Here is a 27,890-nt window from a genome sequence, read left to right as displayed (position 1 = left end):
GGTCCTGCACACGCCCCACTCCATTACAGAGCCTCCATCAGCTTGAACAGTCGCCTACTGACATGCAGGGTCCATGGATGCATGACGTTGTCTCCATAGCTGTACACATCCATCCGATCGGGGCAATGAAGCGAGACTCGTCCGACCAGGCAACATGTTTCCAGTCATCAACAGTCCAATGTCTGTGTTGAAGGCCCGCGCGACGCGTAAAGCTTTGCGTCGTGCTGTCATCAAGGGTACACGAGTGGGCCTTCGGCTCCGAAAGCCCATATCGATGATGTTTCGTTGAATGGTTCGCACGCTGACACTTTTTGATAGCCCAGAATTGAAATCTGTAGCAATTTGTGGAAGGGTTGCACTTGTCGCGTTGAACAATTCCATTCAGTCGTTGTTGGTCCAGTTTTTGCAGGATGTTTTTCTGGCTGCAGCGACGTCGGGGATTATGTGTTTTACCCGATGCCTGATAATCACGGTACACTCTTGAAATGGTTGTAAGGGAAAATCCCCACTTCATCGCTACCTCTGAGATCCTGTGTCCCAACGCTCGTGCGCCGACTAAGACACCGTGTTCAAACTTCAGACTTGATAACCTGCCATTGTAGCAGCAGTAACATATCTAACACTTGCGCCAGACACTTGTTGTCTTGTATAGGCGTTATCGACCACAGCTCCGTATTGTGCCTGTTTACATAGGAGGGTTGGAACTTAAATAGTGGCAACTATTTATTCACAACCGATAGAAAAGAGTTACGTGTTTGCACCTGTTACCGTCCTTTGAGTAGTCACCAGCGTTGTGTAGCACCCGTTGCCAACGATGTGGAAGGCATAGTATACCGTTAGCAGAGCCTGTTCTGCTGATGGTGCGAATGGAGCGGCCTTCTGCCTGTCGAATCCATGAAACAGTTCTGAAGCCAATGCCACAGTCATCGCACAGTATTACTGTTCGTTTATGGAGCATCAGCTGCGAGCAGCTTTGCGAAAGAAGCGACCCACTCATTATTTTGCACGACAATACGAGGGCGCATACAGCGCAAGCTGTGGCTGCTCTGTTCGGTCGATGGGACTGGGAAGTACTGTACCATCTTCTTGTGACTTTGATTTGATTCCGAAGATGAAGGAACCACTTCGTGGCATTCGCTTCGGAGCTATTCCAGAGATTTAATAGGCAGTAGACCGCTCCAATCGCACCATGAACAGAACAGGTTCTGCTAACGGTATACTATGCCTTCCATATCGCTGGCAACGGGTTCTACACAACACTGGAGTCTACTTTGAAGGACAGTAGCAGGTGCAAACAAGTAATTCTTTTGTATCGGTCGGGAATAAATAGTTGTCACTATTAAAATTCCAATCCTCCTATCTCTATATTTGAATACGCATGCTTGTACGAGTTTCTTAGACGCTTCGGTGTATGTCGAAGTGAATCGTTGACTGTTGGAACAAACAATAATGGGTTCGAAAGTCAGTATTTAAGCGAGCTGCGAAGTACATACTGTACTTGGAATTTTGGGTACAAAAAAATCTAGAATTGCTCTACTGAATAAGGACTGTGTCTAGTTGATAGGCGTGTGGTAATGAGTAAAAAATATTGGATAATGGTGTTGACACTTTAAAAGTAGCCGTACTAATGCGCACGGTAAAGAGCAAATTGGTAGGTCCAGAATCGAGACCAATTAAATCGAGAGGTAAATGAACGAAAACCTGCCATCCGATCCACATCTGGTGACTGTTGCCCCGGTTGACAAGGTTTACTAATGTCGGACGCATCACTCTGTACGAGATTGTCGCGGCAGAGCTTGGATGTCGCAGATCCTGTGCAAGGCGCGTACCGTAAATCCTTATTAGCAAACATACAGTGTAAGGAGTGTCAAGAGGACTAGCATTTTTGACGGCTATCAACGAGACTGTGATCACTTGTTTCTCCACATTGTTACGGGGTCGGAGACGTAAGCAAACGCAGAATCGAAGCAACAGTCAGTACAGAACGTCCTTCTCATGATGCAGCATTCACTTGTCTCTAACGTTCGGTCTCACTCGATTTACCCTTGTCCAGAGCCTTTAACAGGTCACCCATCGTCCTGTTTGTTAAACATCGGCCTGAGCTCAGAAGGGCACGCACACGTTCGACATGTTCGTCAGGTTGTGAAGTTGAAGGACTCCATGAGCGACGGTCATCTTCACCGTATTCTCGGCCTTCCAAAACTGATTTATGCCACTGAAAAACTTCCCCATACACTTGTTTCAAGTTTTCAAAATGTCTCACTCGCGAATTCCCCAAGTTTAATACAGAAGCTGATGGGAAAATGATTCTGTAAATTCCTCTGTTCCATTTTAGTAACACACAAACAAATACACAACTTCACTGATGGCGTACTCAAAAATTACCTAGTGGGTGCACTACCTCGGACTGAGCGTTTGGAAGGGACAAAACACCGGTCTACACAAGTAGCACGATACAGCGTCGCCAGATCGCTCGCATTGCTGCTAGTCTCATTATTTTTCCCACACACCCCATACATTCGGTATCACTCAGGACTGGTGACGACAGCAGGCTTCGGTGCTTGCCGATACTTCAGTCTAGAGTTCAGAAGCGGCAGTTGGGTCTGCTGGTGCGAAAGGCAAGAAAATAAAGGAGAGCAGAGTCGCTTTCCAGTGCAGGCAGTGGATGGAGGCAACAACTAAACACAGACGGTGTTGCTGATTACGACCAAATATAAAGTCACTCCCTGGCCAATTGAAACGCCATCTCCGTCATTGGAAGAGGGAATCCGAAAGACCACCTTATTTGTAAGCTAAAGGACGAGGGACTGGAACGAGGGCAGCTTTTGGACCTACAGTGAGGTGACAAAAGTCATGGAATAAAGATATGCGAGTCGCGTACACAGCGTATAAGAGGGCAGTGCACTGCCGGAGCTGTGGTTTGTACTGTCCGACGTGATTATGGCCGCAAGACGGAAACTAAGAGAGCTTGAACGCGGAATGGTAGTTGCAGCTACAAGCTTGGGAATCCCGTAGCAGGTATCGTTAGGTAATTCAATATTCCGACAGACAGTGTCAAGAGTGTGCCGAGAATAGCAAATTTGAGGCATTGCCTCTCGCCGCCGACAATGCAGTAGCTGACGGCCTTCACTTAACGACCGAAAGCAGCGGCGTTTGCGTGGAGTTGTCGGAGTCAACAGACGAGCAACGCTGCGTGAAATAACAGCAGAAGTCGATGTGGGCCATACGACGAACGTATCCGTTAGGGCAGTACAGCGGAATTTTTCGTTAGTGGGCTATGGCAGCGGACGACAGACATGGATGCCTTTGCTTACGGCACGACATCGGTGTAGCACTTCCCCATGGGCTCGTGATCATACAGCTTGGACCTTTGACTACTGGAAAACCGCGGCCTAGTCACGTGCGTCCTGATTTCACGTGATAATAGCTGACGGTGGGGTTACAGTGTGGCGCAAATTCATGTTGTCAAGAAGGCACTGAGCGAGCTGGTGATGTTTCCATAATGGTGTGGGTTATGTTTACAAGGAATAAACTGGGTCTTCTGTTACAACTGACCCGAGCATTGACTTAAAATGGTGATGTTCGGCTACTTGGACACCGTTTTCAGCCATTCGTGGACTTCATGTTCCCACATTACGATGTAGTTTTTATGAATGACAATGCGGCTTGACACTGGGACACAATTGTTCACGAGTGGTTTGAAGAACATTCTGGACTATTCGAACAAATGTTTGGGCCACCAAGGTCGCCCGACATGAATCCCACCGAACGTTGATGGGACATAACTAACAGGTCAGTTCGTGCATCGGCAACACTATCGCAATTATGTGAGGCTATACAGGGTGATTGTTTTTTCCACCGTGTGCAAACTCTATGGATTGATCGATGAGAGGATACGGAACAAACGACGTGTAAGGAAATTATGTCCGGAAGTGCATGGTTTTCATGCTACTAACCGTTTATTGAATCATACTTTGTTACAGAGACTGCGGTCTAATACGCGCTGTACCATGCAGTCACAGGTATAGTATGCATGGTTTCCTCCTATATGGTGGTACTATTCCTCAAATGTCATGCCCTAGCGCCCTCTCCTGCCATAGTTAATTGATAAAGTTGTGTGCGATTCACTTCTGTGGCTGACTCACCCTGTAGTGGATGTGATACAGCGTCGCAGACAATCGTTCCGTATTCGAATCGAGAGCTTGCCGACACCGTGTTTGCTTACGGAAAGGCAAATGGCAGCGGTCGGCAGGCAGCAAGGTTGTATCTGGAGACCTGTCCCCGCCGACGACGACCACAGCATTCAGTGTTTGCAACACCGTTTCGCCGTTTGTCTGAGGCAGGGTCATTTCAGGAAGCAGGAAATGATGAAGGACGTACCCGAAATGTTCGGACGTGGAGGAAAATGTTATCTCTGTGGAAGGCGATCGCCGAGTCAGTACCAGGCAGTTGGCCCCTCAGTACGGGGTAAGCCAGACGACCGTGTGGAGCGTTCTCCGTGGCAGTTGATACCACTCTTATCACTTACAGCATGTGCAGGGCTCACTAGCGACAGAGTTTCCACATCGAGAGCAGTTCTGCCACTGGTGTCTTCACCAGACAACCACGATTCCGAGATTTGCGTCATCCATCATTGTCACGGATGAGGCCACCTTTACGCGGTGTGATATCTTTAACTTTCGTAACAGTCATTGTGGGATAGTATGCAGAACTGCCATGGTATGGTGACAGCGAACAAACAACATCGGTGCAGCCAGATATGAATGGCCTGGGATAATTGGCGACCACATTTTGGGACCAGTCTGCCTTCCACGTCTGCTAACAACTTCTTGCAGGTGATTTTTGCCTCTCCTGCTGGAAGAGGTGTTATTGATGATTGGAAAGGTTTTGTCGGTGCTAGACGATGGTGCTCCAGCCCAATTCGCCGTTAACGTGTGGACGCATCTCAGTCCTGTCTTCCCTGGTCGATGGATCGGACGAGGGGGTCCAGTTGCACGGACTGCTCGTTCACCAGATCTCAACCTGTGCGATTTTTGGTTATGGGGTCGTCTCCAAAGTATCGTGTATGCAGAGCCCATTCCAGATGTGGAGACACTGGAGCATTCATGTTGTCTGTGACTCTCTTCGAATGCAGCTGGCCGATGTGAATGTAAGAGACAGAACATACCACTGCGCGTACACGCATGCACTGAGGCACATGAAAACCATTTTCAACACGTACTGTGTGGTGTCACCGCCAGACACCACACTTGCTAGGCGGTAACCTTTAAATCGGCCGCGGTCCGGTAGTATACGTCGGACCCGCGTGTCGCCATTATCAGTGATTGCAGACCGAGCGCCGCCACACGGCAGGTCTAGAGAGACTTCCTAGCACTCGCCCCATTGTACAACCGACTTTGCTAGCGATGGTTCACTGACAAAATACGCTGTCATTTGCCGAGACGATAGTTTAGCATAGCCATCAGCTACGTCATTTGCTACGACCTAACATGGCGCCATATTCAGTTACCATTGATATTGTGAATCATGTACCGTCAAGAGCGACGTTCATCATTAAGGGATTAAACGTAAGTATTCCACCAGCTACGTCCGTTTTTCTAAATTCTAATTTCCTTGTCCTGTTCCAGACCTCACGCCAGCCTGCGTGAGCTACAACGCGTGCATTTCGGCCTCCTCTAGTAACACGGTGTTGGCTCTCCTGCCAACCACAACATACTGTAACTATGGTTGGATGGTACAGCGCATATTACCCGGAGTCTCTGTAACAATGTATGATTGAATAAATGGTCTCTAGCATAGAAACAATGTGTTTCCGGACACAAGTTCATTAGGCTTTTCTTGATCCGAATCCTGTCATCGATAAATCCCTAGAGTTTGTACACGGCGGAAAAAATCACTCTGATGAGGCAGCGTGGCTCAGTATTTCTGCAGGGGGCTAAGACTCGAGTCCGTGCCGTGTCGAGATGCTGCACTAGGCCGCGCTAAAAGAGGCTCGACCGAGATATCGGGAGGCAGCCCGCGACTGTTGTGTAGTGTGGTGTTGGGCGGGTTGCGGCACTCACTCGTCGCTGGAGAAGGGCAGGTGCCGGCAGGCGGGCACGGGCAGGTCGTGCAGGCGCGACTGGAAGCGCTGCAGCGGCGGCGCGCCGGCCAGCCGGATGGCCTGCCGGATGCCTCGCAGCGACACCAGCACGTCGCGCGGGTGGCTGAAGAAGCCGGGGCGGATGCGCGGCGGCGCGCGCGGGTCCCGGCTGCGCAGCCACAGGCGGCCGCGGCTCAGCGGGCGCATCGGCAGCGGGAACGCCATCCAGGTGTGCGCGCGCTCCACCGGCGCGAACATCGCCTCGTACACGTCGTCGCGGATCCCGAAGTTGCGCCGCAGCGTCGGCTCCGACACCACCGAGCCGCCCTGCGGGCGCACAGGATGGTTGCAGCACCTCGGCTACTCAATATAAAATGTCGAGCTAAAAACACCTTCAGCCGTCTATACTACCAATTTCAATTAATTTTTGACACCAGTTCCGGCTTAACTATACAGCGACTTCAGGCCCCTGTTGTAATGCCACTTCCTCCGACGAGAAATGAAAATCAAAAATTAGCTCCAAAGCTTTCCCCAAAACAAGTTCCAAATTTATTAAAAAACTAAAAACCCGCCTCGAATGCGAAAAAGCACCTAGTGTCAACCTAGCTTTCGCCGTGGATAACTACATCTTCTTCAGAACAACAATCAAACCCACAAGTGCCTAAGAACACCTCTGTCAATCATTAAAAGAACACCATACCTATACATTTATAAACGAAAACGAAAACGAAAAGGAAAACACAAACACTACATATGTACAAAGTCAAAACTACTACTTAATAGTGTACGCTCCACCTCATGTGCATAGGTAGCGGGTCGGGCTTGTAAGTGAGCGACCATTTGCAGCTGCAGTTTATGGCGGGTCATGGCCCATCGAACATTGGCCTATGTGAGGTGGTGCGTGCACTATTAAGTTAAGTAGTGGTTTTGACTTTGTACATATGTACTGTTTGTGTTTTACTTTTCGTTTTCGTTTGTAAATGTATAGCTATGGTGTTCTTTTAATCATTTACAAAGGTCTTCTTAGTCACTTGTGGGTTTTATTGTTGTTATGAAGAAGGTGTAGTTAACTACGCCAAAACCTGGGTTAACACTAGGTGCTTTTTTCGCAATCGAGGCGGGTTTTTAGTTTCTTAATATATTAACCAACGATTGCTGACGCGCTGCGATGTTGAAGGTTCTTAAGTTCCAAATTCCATGAAAATTGAACGAGCAAACAAATTTCCAGTTAACACCACTATTTGGATATTAACCAGTAACTGAATCGGGAATCTAACACTTAGTACTTTATTAACATACGAAATAAAGATAGGATTACAGTAAAATCAAACTCAAAATTCAAAATCGTTGTAAATCGCAAAATCATTATGATTAAAACCCGCAAAGTAGAACCAACTTTCCCAAAGAATACTCCGTGTGAGTACTCTTTGAGATTAGTGAGTAATGGCTAAGGATAATTGAATCCATTGTCACTACGTTACGAGAGTTAGCCGAAGCAGGTCATACTTTTGAATGCTCGTATATGTAGGCGCAATTTTTTTCAGAATTGATTATTGCGATCTACTACGACGAAGTGAAACGATACTTTGGCTTCAAATATTACGTTATTTAGAATTCAGATAGAGAACTTGCTTACATGAGGCAGAAGTGACTTTTAATTACATAACCTGAAGTTAACACTATTTAGGAAGTGAACACAGATAGACAATTTCATTCGTAATAACTAATGGCCTATGGAACTTGGCGATAGTTACGAAGCATATAATTTATAATGCCCCCCAACACCTGGGAGAGCTTCTTCCTCACGGCTCTGTTAGGAAGTGACTAACATTGTCTAATAAACCAGCACATCGTGTCAATTCACGCATATATCATTGACGTTTTACAATATTATTTACAGAGATGACGTGCTGCAATATTATTTGACTGAAGCGCTCGGCGCTTATATAGAAACTCCTTGACTTTAGGAATTAGTAACACTCTTGCGACTGATTATAGATTTGAGATTACAACCAGTCTATATGGAATTTTCTGTCACTGGAACTAATTTGAACTTATCATTAATTAATTAAATAGCAACTGATAAACCATCGATTATAAACGATTTAATTACGACATTTTGTGAAGTAAATATCTCGCACAAGTCGCGAGTTCAGTTCATCAATGTTCTGTTTGTAACGTCGATACCGTACATAAGAAATAACAATCTCATTGCTCTACCGCTGAGTGTTAACCAAGACTAAAGATCCGAAGGACGTTACCCTGTGTAGATACAACAATAATGTGTAAACTATCTAACGAAAGTTGGGGGAGGGTTGCTTAAAATTTAAGAAATTAATTTACATACGACGCTAAAATGTCCTAAACATACAACAAAAAACAAAGTGTACAGGGAGTGACATGAAAGATAAATTAAGGAATGAAACGAGAGAGAAGTTGCACGCTCTATGAATATAAAATAGGAAACAAAATATGTATGCCATGTAATAGTGAAAGAGACCATTCTGATCGGAGTTCAAAATTACGTGTTATGCATAGATAAACACGGTGTTACATATTAGCAAACAACCAGTATGTAATGGTAATGTGAATGCCCGTGAATCAACTGAAGCAAAACTATCAAAGTCATATACTCATGACTACATTCTGAAGGTAAAATATTTATTTATACGTTGTCACCTAATAATAAAATGTAAAACCACTTATTCGAGGTGAATCCCATGTTAACTGCTTGCATCGTCATGTACTATACATTAGTAATAACTAATAAAAGAAGAGCATAAAGTTACGTCAACATAATCTATCAATCACAGATTCTTAAGGTGCGGCCTATTTAATGAGATCATTATTAATGAATGATAACTGTGAAGCTAATGTAATACACCGTAACAAATTCCCACTAAGCAGGAAATATCAGAAAAAACCAAAGACAAACGCTTCTACATCACAGATAGCCCTTGTACAGGGTAAGACAGAGGATAGTGCGACCTACAATCATGAAAAGAAACCAGTAAAATGGACCTACAATAAAGAACAAATTCACATGTCGTGTGGTAAATGCAGCATAATAGTGAGGAGAATATCAAGTTGCTTTTAAAGGCAAAAGTTACGCCTTGAGTATCAACAGATGTGCTACAGAACCTGATATACATATATAATTATCTAAGTTGTAATTTACCCAAAATATGCAAGAAACACGTCAAAGGGCAATGTCGGTAAAGAGGACAAACGACCGTGTCTACTAGATGTAAAAGTACGTACGGGGAATAATATTTTAAGGCCTCATACGTACTTCGTACGGAATCAAGAGTTAGCTGGAAACATCTGTCTATCATGAAATAGGACAGAATGCAAGGGAACAGTCAATTCGATAACGAGGTCGACCAATGGATCATTGTAGATATAGACAGCTGAAGGTCTTTTTGATTTGACACTTCCGAATTACCTCGTGCAAATACGTTTCAGCGTGTGTGTCAACACAGTAGGATTTTACTGCTACTAGACGTCTAAAAATATTAAACGTTTTGGTGTGATTCTTGAGTTTCTCGCCAGCCTCGCATTGGTACGTGACAGAGTGCAATTCACCCGCCGGAGCCTTGAGTTTATCTCACAGGAGTTACTCAAACTACATTTGCAACTGGCTAGTAATTTCACTTCTTTTTCCTGGGATTGGATTGATGGTGTCACCTGGGTTGCAGCTGATTCCGCCCATAAGAAGGCAACGGGACGTCAAACAGCTAAGTTCTCACGTCTCCTTGACAAACCATCTCTGCAGGTTCCGGGCAAGACTGTCATCAATGTGAGTGCCATGGTGTTAAGTGATGATGCGGTCTCGGTTTTGCAGAAAGGTCTCAACTTCGCTCCCACCCCCGATTTCACTCCGGTCGTAGAAATTGTTAGTGCTGTTGAATAGGTTGCAGCTCGACTTCCGCCTGAATCAGCTGAGGAAATACGTCGTGAAACTTGTTGTGCTTTGACGAAATCCAAGCCGATGAAGTCAAATATCACTAGTAAAGAGAGGGCGGCCATTCGTGATCTGAGGGAGCGCTCTGAAATTGTTGTCTTACCGGCTGACAAAGGCAATGCTACAGTTGTTGTCTCCCATAAGGACTACACTGATAAGATGCACAGCCTGCTAAATGACAATTCCTACCGGAAGATCAGCGTTGACCCTACAAAGAAGGTGGACAACAAGACGAGGTCGATTCTCAAGGACGCAGATTTACCGGAGGGTGACGCTAAGAAATTGTTACCCCAAGGTCCGTTACCGCCTAGACTATATGGACTCCCGAAGGTTCACAAAGAGGGGGTACCATTACGCCCCATTGTCAGCAACATCAGGGCACCTACATATTTGTTGGCCAAATACCTGACGGGAATATTAAGTCCTTCTGTGGGTAAATGCCCTCATCACATCCGTAATTCCGTGGATTTTGTTAAACGCCTTGATAGCTTCACGTTGGGTGAGTCAGATATCATGGTGAGTTTTGACGTCGTTTCCTTGTTCACGAGGGTACCCCTGCGAGAGTCACTAGAATTGATTAGTCAGAAGTTTGACGAGAAGACCACTGAACTTTTTAGGCATGTCTTGACTTCCACGTATTTTCAATTTAATGGAGAATACTACGAACAAACGGAGGGAGTCGCCATGGGTAGCACACTCTCACCGGTGGTAGCTAATTTGTACATGGAGAACCTCGAGGAGGAAGCCCTGTCGTCATCCGAATGGAAATCTACTTGCTTTTTCCGTTACGTGGACGACACGTTCGTCATCTGGCCACATGGTATGGATAAACTCCTTGACTTCCCTACACATCTAAACTCCATACACCCCAACATCAAATTCACCATGGAGACTGAAACGGAGGGTAAACTACCTTTCCTTGACGTCTTGGTCAAGAGAAGGCCTCACGGCACCCTAGGCCATGGGGTGTATCGGAAGACAACGCACACTGATCTGTATTTGCACGCAGACAGCTGCCACCACCCTTCACAGAGGAATGGGGTGCTTAAAACTCTAGTACATAGGGCGCGCACTATCTCTGACGCAGAGAGTCTACCCCAGGAATTGGAACATCTGAGAACTGTATTTCGAAAAAATGGGTACTCAGAGTGGCAGATTCAACGTGCTCTCCGCCCAACCACTGCAGCACAACCTGTTGAGATGGATGAAGTCACGAGGGAGGAGGTAGGCACTACGTTTATCCCATATACAGGCGCACTCTCGGGGAAAATCGCCCGCATTTTGAAGAAACACCGGGTCGGAACTGTGTTTTGTCCGAATAAAACTCGTGCACTGGTGGGGAGCGCCAAAGATGACCTCGGTTTGAGGATGGCCGGCGTGTACCAGACTCCGTGTCAATGTGGCAAGTCGTCTATTGGTCAGACGATGCGTACCGTCGAGGATCGATGCCGTGAACACCAGAGGCACACTCGACTGATGTATCCGAGCAAGTCGGCGGTCGCTGAACATTGTTTGTCGGAAAATCACGCTATGGAGTATGAACGCACGAGGATTCTGGTACAGACGTCGAGATACTGGGACAGCGTTGTTAGAGAGGCCATCGAAATTCGCACCAATGACGACCTCATAAACCGTGACTGTGGCTATAATCTTAGCAAGGCTTGGGAACCAGCGATTGGGTTAATCAAGAGTAAATCGAGCAAATGTATAGTTGTGACGACCACGGCGGACAGAGCCATCACACAGACGTCATCACAGACGCCGTCGCAATCTGTTCCACCGCGCGACCGTGGCGCGGGGCGCGGACGGCGGAGTGAGCGCGCCGCGTGCGGAGGGTATTTAAATCCGCCGCCGCCGCGACCGAACCCAGTTCCCCCTGAGCAGCCATAGTGTACGGATCTCCGTGCCGGCACGTTCACGGGAGCTCAGTCCGTCAGTTCACCTGATGATGGCGACATGTATGATCGCCGAAATATTGTGCCCGTTGGACACTGTAGACCGGCAGTACACCCGTGGATATTTTGATTGTTAAACGTTTTGCTTCAGTTTCAACAAAAATTTGCACTAACAGCCTTTGAGAAAAAGGATATTGATTCAAACTGTGTAGTTCACTAAAGAATATGAGACAGCTTCTGACAATTTCATTGAAATAATGAGAAATTCGGAACAGAAAGGATATTCGGATAAGGAGCCTCGAATGTAACAGTAAAAATTGCCTTCAGAGCTTTCGGTAAAGTAAACAAAGTTTTCTATACTAACCATTCTACGTGCCTGAAAAGGAAAACTTCCAATTAGCGTGTATGACAAGTTTCGACTTTTCAGTCAAATAAAGGTTCATAATGGAACAAGAATGCTATGAGACATGTCGAAAAATACTAGGAAAGATCAAAAGATGCAGAAAATGGGCCAGAGAACAGATTAGCGTGGAAGAGGTAATTACAACTATAATGAAAACAAAATGGAACGGATGGGGTGGGATATATTTTTTTTTTTTGGGGGGGGGGGGGATGGCAGAGAGACATGTAGTCAAGTGAACCGTGGTGATCGAACCAACGAAGTACACTGGTGGATGCCGAGAGACAGGAGAAGACTGAGAAGACGCCTCAATGGAAGGTGAAAGAGAACTTGAAAATTTTCCGTCACGCTTGCAACTTTCGTACTAAATTATTTCGTGAGTGCTAATTCTCAGGTTCCCTGCAAAGCCGCGCTCTGCACTAGGCTATAGATTTCTTGAAATGCAGTCGTCCCTGGCACATGCGTAAAGTGGTCCTGCGAGCCAGTGAGGTTCCAGCCAGCCGCATGGTTAAGTGTGGAACGGTGGTGCAGTAGCGTGTCGAGTCTAGTCCAACATGGTCTCCCTGCCTCGTTCGCTTAATAGGCACTACGGTTTTGGTAAGATGTTGCATGGTTGAGCAGAGGTTGAGAACTTTTGCAGTGTGAGTTCGTTAGTCATTCACGGATATCGGTAGTTAACAGGTACCGATAGTTATGCTTTGTATTCCGAAATTTAGACTTGACAGTTTCACGGAATGTTTCATGACTTCAAAGAGTGTCTTCATCTGGAGATCTTACTTATGTGTCGTTGCGAAAAGAGTAATCTTCGATGCGCAGTACAGAATATGTTTTGGTATCAGTCCATCCGAATAGTACGGCATTTAAATTCGTTACACTCCCAGTCAAGGGGCTTCATTAAATATTATTCTATATACACAGACTTCCTTTTGTTTCAAGTATGCAGTCATGGACTGTGCGGCTGGTCCCGGCGGAGGTTCGATTCCTCCCTCGGGCATGGGTGTGTGTGTGTGTTTGTCCTTAGGTTCAAAATGGCTCTGAGCACTATGGGACTCAACTGCTGAGGTCATAAGTCCCCTAGAACTTAGAACTACTTAAACCAAACTAACCTAAGGACAGCACACACATCCATGCCCGAGGCAGAATTCGAACCTGCGACCGTAGCGGTCGCGCGGTTCCAGACTGTAGCGCCTAGAACCGCTCGGCCACTTCGGCCGGCTGTCCTTAGGATAATTTAGGTTAAGTAGTGTGTAAACTTAGGGACTGATGACCTTAGCAGTTAAGTCCCATAAGATTTCACACACATTTGAACATTTTTTGTTTCAAGTACCTCTTGTGTCACGTGTTCTGAGCAACGTTGTGTGCGTTATCGTGACTTAACTTCATTTTGGAAGTAATTATATTCTGTTTTGCTCGAATATTGAATTTTGTTGCCATCATTTTCCTATTCAGACGAAATTACGCGGAGTTGCACTTTACAGTTAGCACAACTACATTCGACATAGCGTGGACTCGCCATAAGCGGAGAGAATTCCTCGTGTCTCAAACTGGTTCTTCGAATACTTTCCTGCTATTCAGCCACTACTGTGAACATTACGCGCCGTCGTCCTATGTAAACTGTGACTGTTTTATGTCGTATTTATGAGGTATGGCAACAGTCTGGGTACACCTTGACAATTGCATCCAACAGTGCTATAAGCACCGTTGTTTATACATTTTTAAGTAAATGTAGATGTTTGGTGTGAGTAATCAGATCGACGTAAATCAATTAATTATTTGCTATGCCCAATGTAAAACTGTTGCGCAAAATTAGCCTTTCCTGTTCTTGGTCGTATGTCCGATATATTACGGTAATTGTACATTTCGTAAATTAATGGACCTTAACCTTGTATATCAGAATGCATTTCAATTCAGGGCCTATTTCGGACTTACTTTCGTAAGTAATCCGTTTTTAAGACTGGACAACGTGCTTACAAACGTATAGGATTGACATGAGAGCATAATCTGGAGAGTAATATGTAGATATATGAACAGTGGCATGTTCATGGAGCTGTAGATATCTAATGATTGCTGCTGTTGAGGATTATTATTATTCTTTCTTTCTTTTCTCAGACGTTATGTCTGGTCAAAAATGGAAAGTGACGCGGACCTTGATCAAGCGTGACTTCCTTTTAACTGTACGGTATATGTTATATTGCATTTAGGAACTTTCGGGTAATTGAACATGTATCAATAATTACGGATTTCTGTAGTTGTATATATAACTTTGGATGTAGCTGTATTGCATTGATGTACTGGTGGATATTGTGTGGTATGACTCCTGTAGTTGATTCTTCTTCTTCTTATTATTATTAATATGTCTTTAACAACAATGGTGGTTGAAAAGCTTGAGCTAAGTAATTTGTTTTCATCCAGCAAAAACAGAAACAGTGTTAAAAGTATGTGGATCCAAATACTTACCATTGGAGAAGCCTTGGAGATACGGGGAACAATGCCAGAAGGGCAACAACACTTTGTAATGAGACTACTTATCATACTGAAAAAATATGTAAAGAAAAAAACCACACACACACACACACACACACACACACACACACACACACACACAGAGAGAGAGAGAGAGAGAGAGAGAGAGAGAGAGAGAGAGAGAGAGAGAGAGGCAGGCACCATAAGCAAAGAAAAACACTCCAGTGTCGGTTGCAACCTCAGTTACACAAGCAAGTAGGAGCTACTGCTTAACCATCTTTCAGCCCGGTATAAATAACATACGTTTAGTCTATGTATCTCTGGTTTCATGCCTTTCAGGACAACAACGTAGGAAGAAATCGAATGTACATACGACAACATTTTGGCCATGTAATAAATTTGAAGAGATTTCGTTAATTTTATGACTACCTACGTAAAAAGGTAATGTTATTGCAGATGTTATACACCTCAACATTTTTCACTCTTGACACGGTGTAGAGTAGCTTCACAATGTCTAAAAGTCCAGAAGATGTTTCATGGAACAAGCCTTTTCCGGCTGTGTTGAAAATTCGTCCTTAAAGCTAAAGTTTACTGCTTAGTTAAGGCTGCCATCCATTATAGCACTGAGATTCTTTGATTTTGTTGGTACTGCAACAGGATGGCGAAATAACTCGGAAAATAGAGCGTGTGATTTCCTTTAAGTTCGATGATTTATATGCCTATCTAGATAGTGAATTTGCAGTGTTACACAGCACGCCAGCCCCCGCCCTGTAGGGATGTACAAATTCTCAAAAATATCGATATTTCTAGAAGATATCATAATTATCGAGACGAAAATATCGATATATCGGTCGGTATTTTCAGTATTCACAGGAATTAAAAAAAAAAAAAGAAATTGATCGGAGTCACAGAAATGATGAACAAACTTTTAAAAACTGACAATTACTTCATTGTCTCCAACATTAATGAATAAAAGACACACAGTGTACTACAGAAGGACTTATTTACGAAAAAAACTAATTAATGAAACCAGTAATCTTCAGCGGTAGACATTAATAGGGCTCTTTGTGTAATGTGTTCTCCTGCAGACATGGTTGTTTTGGAAACTCAACTTGGACCACCTAAACGACTGGTTGGAGGGCGTCAGGTTGCGTCATTGTTCGGTGTGTGTGTGTTGCAGGTATCGCGTGAACGGCTTCGCTGTCTCGTCAATAGACGGCACGCGTCATTCTTGTGAACACTGTTCGTGCCAGACGTGCCTAACAAGCGACGAGCAAGCAGAAGCGAAATGACTGACGGGAAGTAGTCTCGGCTTCTTGCGAGTGAAACACTTCTGAACTTGTTCTGAACATGAAATATTGTACTTGTACTTACCATACACATTTCAGACTACAAAGCTCATGTTCCATTAAATACCAGTGCAGTAATGTGTGCGATATTTGTGCCGAGTGTACGTTGCTTTTACTGTGCATCTACGTATCTTTTCTTGATCCAGGCATTCAGGGGGTAATAGAAGCACACATTCTGCCTCATATTTTGGAGTAGGGAGTGATAATTTCCACTATTCTCACCCAGTGCTGTCAGCAAACGTGTGCCTTTTGCACCTTGTACCTATCATTTGAAATGGTAGAAGTGACACACGCAGGTAACACGCTTTCATGAATATGCAGTATAGAAACATTCATGTCCAAATGTGGCGCTCGTTTGTAGTACTGAATATGAAATTAAAGCCATTGTAAGACACTTACTGTGAGATTACGAAGATTGGTTGTTGTTGGAATGGGCAAGAAATCTACTGATGACAACTGTAGTGACTTAGAATCAATAAAAGACAGACAATAAGAAATATCGCTATCGAAATTCAGCTAAAATACAGCTCAAGCGTTATATCGATAATTTAAATACCGACAGCATATGTCGATACTAGTCTGAAGAAACATCTGTATTTTGACGTCACGACATCTTTTTCCGTCCCACTCCCCCTCCCCCTCCCCCTCCCCCTCCCTGCTTACGCGTAGTAGAGCGACTCACCAGGAACTCAATCTCCATGTCGGCGTGCGCGTCCAGGTTGGTGGGGTCCTCTGTGTCGTAGAGGGCGAGCGCCTCTGCGCCGCCGGGCACCGCCATGGGCCCGCGGCCGTAGGCCAGGAACTGCACGTAGTTGTCGCGCCGGCCCAGGATGTCCTCGGCGCGCAGCGACACGCTCTCGTTCACCACGAACATGAGGCCGCCGATGGACGCGTGGTCCTGCAGATTGTAGCCCACCTGCGGAAGAGTTATCAGAACGTACAACTTACAGAATCACCGTTGAATTCTTAACAGGTTGTAACCAGCATACTGAACTCAGCGTCTCTTCTCACGGACAGCTTATGCCTCATCCCATCGATCCACATATTGTCCAAACTCTACGTTGTGCTACCACAGTAAACGAGATTCTTATGTCGTAGTATCACTTCATAACAAACTATTTCGTTTGTACTATTCTCTTTGTATTTTCTTCCCTCAGTAATATACTGGGTGACAATTATTGAACTACATGAAAAAAACGTAAAGTAATTAGAAACTACGGCGTGCACACACGTTATTCAACACGTGAACGTCACTACAGATATTCCTATTTACGTTATGACATGTTCGATATGCCTCCCATCATTGGCGATGATGTGGCGCAGACGAATGGTGAAATTCTGCATGACCCGCTGAAGTGTCTGAATGTTGATGCTGTCATGATCTCCTAAGTGGTTGTTCTCAGCAATGGTTTTGAGGTTATTGCTGTAAAACTAGTCTTTAATATAGCCTGCCGGCCGGAGTGGCCGTGCGGTTCTAGGCGCTTCAGTCCGGAACCGCGCTGCTGCTACGGTCGCAGGTTCGAATCCTGCCTCGGGCATGGATGTGTGTGATGTCCTTAGGTTAGTTAGGTTCAAGTAGTTCTAAGTTCTAGGGGACTGATGACCTCAGAAGTTAAGTCCCATAGTGCTCAGAGCCACTAGAATCATTTCATATAGCCCTACAAAAAGTTGTCGCATGTGTTCAGACTCGGATAATATGGCGGCCAGTCGGGGCCCATGCCGTCTCCTCTGGCTACCCCAGAGGCAGAATGCGGCCCCCAAACACCATTCTCCTGCTTCGATGGGGTCGAACTCCGTCTTGCATCACCCATATCTTGTCGAACTCAGGGTTACTTTGGATAATGGGGATGAAATCATCTTGCAAAGCCTTCAAGTACCATTCGGTGATCACCGTGCCATCAAGGAATACCGCAACGATTACTCCGTGACTGGACGTTGCAAACCAGTCACCCGTTCAGGGTGAACACACTTCTCGATCGAGAAATGCGGATTCTCAGTCCCCCAAATGCGCCAATTTTGCTTACTGACGAACCAATCCAAAGAACTCCGTCGCTAAACCAAACTATGCATGCGCATACTAATTCCCGTCATGCCCCGCGACTAACCGTGCACTTTGAACGTCCCAACGCAAACCGAAGTTACGACGATTTTGTTTCATATACTTCAGTAATTGTCACCCTGTAAAAGAGCTGGCATAATACTCTCTTTAAGGGACATCCACAACCGCCGCTAAACTATTTCTTGATGAATAAACGCTTAACAAATCCTTTATTCCGATAAAATCATACAAACGACGCGTGTTTCAGGATGCAAACGCCATCTTCAGGCGCTACAGAAAAAACAAGGAAAGCTAAGAGGCATTCTTCGTAAAATTAATTAACATAAACGCAGTTGGTTCATAGATTCCAATGCGCTGCCAGTGTCTGCTTCTTTGCTGTTACATTCATGTTTTTTTTCGGTCAGGCCTCTTTTATTCGGTGCGGTACTTGTTGCCTCAGAGAACCTATTCATGTGTCATCCGCACGGGATCTCGCGTGATACTTGATAAATTTGCTGGATATTTTACGTGATTGTTACGACTTTCTCGTACGCAGTCAAGGTACAACCCCATGTCAGGACTTGTGAGGGTCCTTTTAATATTAATTAATTTCTATGAATAAACCCTCTTAGCTTTCTATGTTTTTTCGTACCGTCTGAATACGGGATTTACACTCTGAAACCAATGTCGTGTGTAGCATTAAAGGGTTTGTCAAGTACAAGTGGAGGGGATTTTTTCGTCCTGAAAAGTAAAAGCACTGTTGAAATTGATACATTTATAGCAGTCACTCGCAAATAATCTGTTTATTGCAGATCTAGCTAGATTTCAGCCGCTGTGTGCGTCTCATCTATGGTAAAATAACGCACTTCTGCTGGTGCAGAAGTTCAAAAATCACGTGGTTTGTATTTTTAATTTGATCTGCCGTTAAAATGAAGTCAAATGTATTTTAATAGATAATTTTAGTAAAGTTTTATTTATGTAAGCAAGAGAATAGTATATTATTATTGTTCTGGATTTACTTTTTTCGACAGCAACGTTGTTGTTGTTGTGGTGGTGTTCAGTCCAGAGACTAGTTTGATGCAGGTCTCCATCCTACTCTATTCTGTGCAAGCTTCTTCATCTCCCAGTACCTACTGCACCCTAAATTCTTCTGAATCTGCTTAGCGTACTCATCTCTTGTTCTCCCTCTACGATTTTTACCCTCCACACTGCCCTCCAATACTAAACTGGTGATCCCTTGATGCCTCAGAACATGTCCTACCAACCGATCCCTTCTTCTGGTCAAACTGTGCCACAAACTTCTCTTCTCCCCAATCCTATTCAACACCTCCTCATTAGTTATGTGATCTACCCATCTAATCTTCAGCATTATTCTGTAGCACCACATTTCGAAAGCTTCCATTCTCTTCTTGTCTAAATTATTTATCGTCCATGTTTCACTTCCATACATGGCTACACTCCATACAAATACTTTCAGAAATGACTTCCTGACACTTAAATCTATACTAGATGTTAACAAATTTCTCTTCTTCAGAAACGCTTTCCTTGCCATTGCCAGTCTACATTTTATATCCTCTCTACTTCGACCATCATTAGTTATTTTGCTCCCCAAATAGCAAAACTCCTTTAAAGTGTCTCATTTCCTAATCTAATTCCCTCAGCATCACCCAACTGGCGTGACACTCTGCACTCAGTGACCAGCAGCTGTTCCAGAGCATGCGAAAGTTCATCTTGTTTTCGCTCCAGCGAAAAGGAGGTCGCGTGGTCAACACCAGACACATTTCATGGAGAAAACGTAGCACAAGAATGAAATGTTAGACGTTGCTACACGCTGCTCCCTAGCCACTCAGGTAAACAACACGCTGTACAAGTGGAAAGACGACAGATAGTTGAACCGGGAAGTAAAGGAAGTAAGAATTTCTCGTATGCACGCGCCGTTGGCAAACGGGATGAAATGTGAGGGGAAAGGCCAGTAGCGGGCCTCCGCCCCACAGTGTGAGAGACACGGAGGTGAGACTTACGGCGAGGTCCTGTATGACGGGGATGCCCATCTCCTCGAGGTGTCGGCGGGGCCCGATGCCGGACAGCATGAGCAGCTGCGGGCTGTTGATGGCGCCGGCGGACAGCACCACCTCGCGGCGCGCGCGCACGTAGCGGCGGCGGCCGGCGCGCTCCAGGAAGACGCCGCGCGCCCTCCGCGTCTCGGGGTCGACGTCCACCCTGGTGACCAGCGAGCGCTTGCGCACGTGCAGGTTGGGCCGGCCGCGCGCCGGGTGCAGGTAGGCGCGCGACGACGACCACCGCGTGCCGTTGCGCAGCGTCACTGCGGGGGCAACGTTGGGGCTCAGCTGGCGTGCGTGCGGGGAGGGTGCTGCAGCGGAGCGGGTCGCTGCTGGGGTGGTGGGAGTGTGCGGGAGGGGGGTTCAGTAGCGGGAGGAGGCGTGTAGCGCGACTGAGCATGGCGGCGAGGGCGGCTGTGAGAAAGGTAAAGAGAAGGGAGAGAGAGGAGTGGGGAGAGTTCATTGAAAGTGGGGGGGGGGGGGAAGCGTTTCCGGCTGGTTCTCGCTGTCAGGTATATGACATAAAAAAATGAAATACTACCTGTACGGCATGTTTTGCCTAACGCACAGTATGAAATCTCAGATACCGGCTGGTATCGATTACATCATTTGTATCTTCGTATAAAAATCAGTTTCTACTTGGCAATACAGCGTCTGATATGCAATTCTACTGGATACAAATTTTCCTGTGTGTGTGTGTGTGTGTGAATGTAACAGAGACATAACAAATGTCACGGACTGCCTGCTAATATCGTCTCGGTCCCCACTTTCGTCTGGCGTAGTGCAGCAGCTCGACATAGCATGGACTCAACAAGTCGTTAGAATAACTTTCCTGTAATTTACGTCTATGGTCACAAACTTTTTGTTAACAGATTACCGGTTTCGGTCTTTAATGACCATCATCAGATCTGGCTTCGCTCTGAGCACTATGGCACTTAACTTCTGAGGTCATAAGTCCCCTAGAACTTAGAACTACTTAAACCTAACTAACCTAAGGACATCACACACATCCATGCCCGAGGCAGGATTCGAACCTGCGACCGTAGCGGTCGCTCGGCTCCAGACTGTACCACCTAGAACCGCACGGCCACTCCGGCCGGCTCATCAGATCTGTTTCATAAAAACAAAGTCCTAATGTACTGCAGCCATAGTGGCACTACAGATCTGATGATGGTCATTAAAGACCGAAACCGGTAATCTGTTATCAAAAAGTTTGTGACCATAGATGTAAATTAAAGGAAACTTATTACATATACAGGTCACTGTTTTTTTCTCGACGATGTCGCAGCTTGTGACAGTCGTTAGAAGTCACCTGCAGATATTTTGATCCATGCTGCCTCTATATAGCCGTCCATAATTGCTGAAGAGTTCCCGTTGCAGGATTTTGTGCGCGAACTGAGCGCTCGATTATGTCCCATTAAAGTTCAGTTGGTCGGCAAATCATCCAGAAAGTTCTTCAAACCATTCGCGATCAATTGTGGACCAGTGACATGGTGCATTGTCATCCATAAAAATTGTATTGTTGTTTGGGACCATGAAGTTCGTGACTGGCTGCAGATGGCTCCCACGTAGCCCCAACATAACCATGCCCAGTCAGTGATCGGATCAGTTGCACCAGAGCACCCAGTCCACTCCATGCACCTTTATGGAGCCACCACCAACTTAACGTGCACAGAGCCGTATCGACGACTTGGCTCCGTGACTTCGTGGGCTCTGCGCTGCACTCGAACCTTACCGTCAGCTATTGCCAACTGAAATCGGGACTCACCTGACCAAGCCACGGTTCTCCAGTCGTCTGAGTTCCAACCGACACGGTCACGAGCCCAGAAATGTGCTGCAGGCAACGTCGTGCTGTTAACAAGGGCAGTCGTGTCGCTCGTTTCCTGCCGTAGCCGATCAACGCCACATTTCGTGGCACTGTCCTAACGGATACGTTCGTCTTACGTCCCACATTGACTTCTGCGGTTATTTCACGCAGTGTTACTTGTCTGTCGGCCTCTGGTTTCAAATGTTACGTCAAGGCTGTTGGCCACTGCGTTATTCGTGGTGAGTGGTGATGCCTGAAATTTGGTATTCTCGTCACGCTCGTGACACTGTAGACATCGGAATATTGAATTCCTTAGTGATATTCCAAATGGAGCGTGAGCTACCATTCCGCTATTAAAGTCCGTTAATCGCCGTCGTTCGGCCTTAATCACATCAGAAACCTTTTCACACGAACCACTTGAGTGCAAATGATAGCTCCGGCAATGCACAGCCCTTTTGCACCCTGTGTGTACGTGTGATACTACCACCATCTGTATAGGTGCATATCGCTATCCCTTGACGTTTCTCACCTCTCTGTGATGCGTTAAACTGTAAAAAGGGTTTGCAAAAACAGACATAATGTCTTATGGGATAACAGCAATCAGTGATTTTATAATTTTACTTAAAATCCGTCTTGATTGCAAATTTTTTTATTATTATTCATATGACCGGTTTCGATTCATTCAGAACCATCTTCAGATCTGATATTACAGTTACAGAAGTAACCAGTCCAAATCCAGCAACTTTCACACGTGATGTGACGTAGCATGTGAAAGTTGCTGGATTTGGACTGGTTACTTCTGTAACTGTAATATCAGATCTGAAGATCGTTCTGAATGAACCGAAACCGATCATATGAATAATAAAAACAAAAAAAAATTGCAATCAAGACGGATTTTAAGTAACATTATTAAAAGGGTGGTTTCAAAATAGATATGAGTTACAGTGGGATGTTTATTATTTGTACTTAGTCTCTCAGTGGTAATAGTACAGTTTCTTCGTACACGCAAAAATGATACCGCAGAGGAGAAGCAACGAGGCCAGCGAAAGAATCACCTGACTACGAAATCCATAATTTATCAGAGTGGACTTGTCTTCTAATGTCACTTAGAAATGACGAACGTCTTTGCAGTGGCTGCATCATAATAGACAGATTTTTGTTATTCAAAGGGGCTGTTAAAATACTGAACGTACTTCACGGTGCTGGAAAGTAATAGAATTTACAGAAAGTTTAAAATAACTAAAGCAAAACTTAATGGTGGATTCAAACTGTGTGCCGAAACAATATTCGAACGTGGAACCTTACCTTAAACGGGCAATGCTCTTACCGAATGAACTGTCCAGTCACGACTCACAAACTGCTGTCACAGCTGTTCTCTTCTTCTAGTAACTCTCTCCTAGTTTGCAGATTTCTCATCCAGACCTTTTGCAACACGTAGTACTGTAAAATATATACTGCGGGGAATGGGCTTCGCCGCAGCCTAGAGGGTCGTTTCCAGAGTGAACAACCACTCTGCAGCGGAATGTGCGGTAGTCTGAAACTTCGTGTCAGATTTAAAACGGTGTGTCGGACCAGCACATGTTGCTGCAGACTGAAAATTCGTTCTGGAAACAACGCTAAATTGTGGCCAAGCTATTCGTTTTTAGGAGTGGTGCTGATGTTAGACAAATGTGAACTCGCCCACGGGAAGATTTGGGTGTTCATTTTTCCCTCATACTATAAGAGAGTGGAATGGTAGAAAAGAAATCTGAAAGTGATTCTACTTGCCTTCTGCCAAAGACTTCGTTGTCAACTGCACAGTGATCATGTAAATGTTTGCTTCCAGGTCTGTATTCCTAGTCCCGCAGGATATGTAGAACAACTAATGTGAAGTTAGAAAAGTAGTTGTGAGCTACAGGTCGAAGTAAAGCTGTCACTGCCAGTTGTGGGCCGTAGCTGCGTGGCTGTCACTAAGAGCACTGCTCGCGAAAGGCAAGGTTCCCGGTTCGAGTCTCTCGTACATAGTTTAAGTCTGCCGGGAATTTTCAGCTGCAGAAAGCTACCGACAATTAAACGAATATCTGAACCTAATGGCACTGCTAGCGTAACAAAATGCGGAATGGTTGTGGCATGTATACACATCTCGCGAACTGCTGCCGTATAGCACTCATCGACCTGAATCCATCGAATCATTACCACACGTAACTGATTTCCAAACATGTTGTAAACGAACAAAAATGGTTAATGATTACAAATCAGCACCTAGCTGTTTAAAATGAAAGTTTGTAGGCTGACTGTTGGATGAGCTTATCAACGTTCTAATATGCAACTGCCTTGAAGCGTTGTCTGTTTAAAGCAACAAGACCGGTTACATTTTCGCTCACTTTGTAGTAACTATTAAGAGAAAAAAACATAAACTATTATTCTTTGTCCTCCCTCATTACGATTTCCCCTTGACCTGCACACACACACTAAATTTAAAATTAAACTGGTCACCTTGTTTTCGGGACATCTTCGTGACTCAGGCATATGTACATCAGAATGATCAGTGAAAACATTAAATTCTAAATTACTGTCCTGTGAGCACTCTAAACGCCTTATGTACCGATAAAATAAAAGTACAGGGTGTTTCAAAAATGACCGGTATATTTGAAACTGCAATAAAAACTAAACGAGCAGCGATAGAAATACACCGTTTGTTGCAATATGCTTGGGACAACAGAACATTTTCAGGCAGACAAACTTTCGAAATTACAGTAGTTACAATTTTCAACAACAGATGGCGCTGCAAGTGATTTGAAAGATACAGAAGACAACGCAGTCTGTGGGTGCGCCATTCTGTACGTCGTCTTTCTGCTGTAAGCGTGTGCTGTTCACAACGTGCAAGTGTGCTGTAGACAACATGGTTTATTCCTTAGAACAGAGGATTTTCTGGTGTTGGAATTCCACCGCCTAGAACACAGTGTTGTTGCAACAAGACGACGTTTTCAACGGAGGTTTAATGTAACCAAAGGACCGAAAAGCGATACAATAAAGGATCTGTTTGAAAAATTTCAACGGACTGGGAACGTGACGGATGAACGTGCTGGAAAGGTAGGGCGACCGCGTACGGCAACCATAGAGGGCAACGCGCAGCTAGTGCAGCAGGTGATCCAACAGCGGCCTCGGGTTTCCGTTCGCCGTGTTGGAGCTGCGGTCCAGATGACGCCAACGTCCACGTATCGTCTCATGCGCCAGAGTTTACACCTCTATCCATACAAAATTCAAACGCGGCAACCCCTCAGCGCCGCTACCATTGCTGCACGAGAGACATTCGCTAACGATATAGTGCACAGGAGTGATGACGGCGATATGCATGTGGGCAGCATTTGGTTTACTGACGAAGCTTATTTTTACCTGAACGGCTTCGTCAATAAACAGAACTGGCGCATATGGGGAACCGAAAAGCCCCATGTTGCAGTCCCATCGTCCCTGCATCCTCAAAAAGTACTGGTCTGGGCCGCCATGTCTTCCAAAGGAATCATTGGCCCATTTTTCAGATCAGAAACGATTACTGCATCACGCTATCTGGACATTCTTCGTGAATTTGTGGCGGTACAAACTGCCTTAGACGACACTGCGAACACCTCGTGGTTTATGCAAGATGGTGCCCGGCCACATCGCACGGCCGACGTCTTTAATTTCGTGAATGAATATTTCGATGATCGTGTGATTGCTTTGGGCTATCCGAAACATACAGGAGGCGGCGTGGATTGGCCTCCCTATTCGCCAGACATGAACCCCTGTGACTTCTTTCTGTGGGGACACGTGAAAGACCAGGTGTACCGCCAGAATCCAGAAACAATTGAACAGCTCAAGCAGTACATCTCATCTGCATGTGAAGCCATTCCGCCAGACACGTTGTCAAAGGTTTCGGGTAATTTCATTTAGAGACTACGCCATATTATTGCTACGCATGGTGGATATGTGGAAAATATCGTACTATAGAGTTTCCCAGACCGCAGCGCCATCTGTTGTTGAAAATTGTAACTACTGTAATTTCGAAAGTTTGTCTGCCTGAAAATGTACTGTTGTCCCAAGCATATTGCAACAAACGGTGTATTTCTATCGCTGCTCGTTTAGTTTTTATTGCCGTTTCAAATATACCGGTCATTTTTGAAACACCCTGTATCAGTTCCAAAGAGAATTAACATTATATTTGTAGGGTTAATTAAGCTGCCAGATGCCAACCCTACTACGAGACACAAAAGAAAACGCTGTTGCCTGCAGTACCACGGAACTGTTTACCGCATTTTCATTGCCGCTTGTGTGTTCCGACCTTGGTCTGTCTCTGTGTTCAACCAAGTGTATACTACTGAACTTGCAGTCCACTTTATGCGTGGTTTTGCGCTATGTAATAAGGTAAAAAGGCTGAGCTTTCGTGGAGCCTCATAGAATTCAAGCAGAGATGTTTTAGAGGTAGAGGTAACGAATGTCGAAGTCTGTAAACTCAAGTGGTTCGTACTTTTGTCACTACTGAATGATCATATGTTGTAAGTGCATAAATGTGCGTCATCAGTCGCACAAGAGTTAACTGCTGGCGTCTCGTGTAAACTATCTCCACGTAATCTTAAGCAGCTACTGCCACTTCACTGTGTTTCACATCCTCTGGAGTTTGTTTTCGTTCAGAAAATTCTTTCTCAACGATTCAGCTTTCACAAACATTAGTGCACAGCGTATTACATGCGACTTGTACATTCGTGCTCACCGTATTCGTTAGCGCTGTAACAAAGGCTAATATTTCTTGGACCAGTGCTATATTCCTCCGGAAACGTTACCACTATCCGGAAAATAAGCGCGATACCAAGAACAACAAAATGCAGTTTCCAACCTAAATACGTAAGACTGTTTGCCGGAGTATGGGGTATTTAGGCATTTATTTTCCGCTTGTTATATATTCGTTCACGTTAATTATACAGATTATACCTAATAAATCACAAATTAAGATTTGCGAGGTGCTTTCTGGCAGGTATGACAGCCCAAGTAGTTTGTAATGCCGGAAATGCATATCTTCCTATTTCCATCTATTGCACTGCAAATTTTTTTCCTTATTTTGTTACCTGAAGATATAACATTTCTGTGTCTTTGTATATTGTAGTTGTTTTACTATATATATATATATATATATATATATATATATATATATATATATATATATGCATTTATGTCGATTTATAATTGGTTTGTTTTGTGAATATTATTTGTATTTATACGTTGGGTCTGGCCTAGGGAAAACTATGCTATCGAACGAATACATCGATAGGTCGTGTGGAGAACCCAAGTGTTTAGGATCTTTGGTAGTGTTAACTCTGTCGCGTGGAGCGCGGGCAGAGCAGAGAGAGTCTGGCTGGGGTGGTGCAGTGGAGCAGGTGTGTTGTGTTACGCTCCCGCGAGTTGCCGCGCTTTCGGGGTTTGGCAGCATGTAATTGCGCTCGACTGGCTATGGTAGTTTCTGACACGGTGTCGCGGACGGGAAGCATTAGCTGGCGCACATCAAGAGCCCGTTTCGCCTGGTGACGGTGTCGAGAAGAAGGCGCGCCAACATCCAGCTTCTGCAACAGCGACGGCCGACAATGAGTGACAGTCGCCACCTCCTCGATCGACGGCTTCAAACCTTCAATCAACCAACAAGGAAGACTGGAAGCACGTAAAGTTTTAGAACTGTATGGCAGACTTCAGCTTTTAAAATTGTTCCATTTGGCTCACCTAATTAAGCAACTTAGCATGAACCTTTGTTGCTCATTGTCCTAATTGCATTACCAAGCAGGGTCCCTTCCTTTTCCGGAATGAACCCGAGTGTCGTTGAAATTCAAA

The 27,890-nt window shown here is 45.1% G+C and overlaps 1 protein-coding gene across 1 annotated transcript in view; it reads right to left on the bottom strand.

The window, feature by feature from the left end:
- LOC126203456 (glucose dehydrogenase [FAD, quinone]-like) overlaps window positions 1-27,890 on the bottom strand; it is a 147,515-nt gene that overhangs the window by 9,823 nt on the left and 109,802 nt on the right. The window contains exons 5-7 of the mRNA XM_049937773.1: window positions 20,213-20,514; window positions 16,836-17,069; window positions 6,063-6,409 (exon numbers count right to left, since the gene is read on the bottom strand). Of these exons, the coding sequence (XP_049793730.1) occupies window positions 6,063-6,409; window positions 16,836-17,069; window positions 20,213-20,514 (883 nt within the window). The remainder of the gene's footprint in view (window positions 1-6,062; window positions 6,410-16,835; window positions 17,070-20,212; window positions 20,515-27,890) is intronic.

Source organism: Schistocerca nitens, chromosome 9 (assembly GCF_023898315.1).
Source record: "Schistocerca nitens isolate TAMUIC-IGC-003100 chromosome 9, iqSchNite1.1, whole genome shotgun sequence".
Lineage (NCBI taxonomy): Eukaryota > Metazoa > Arthropoda > Insecta > Orthoptera > Acrididae > Schistocerca > Schistocerca nitens.
This window is presented reverse-complemented; position numbering and strand designations above follow the sequence as displayed.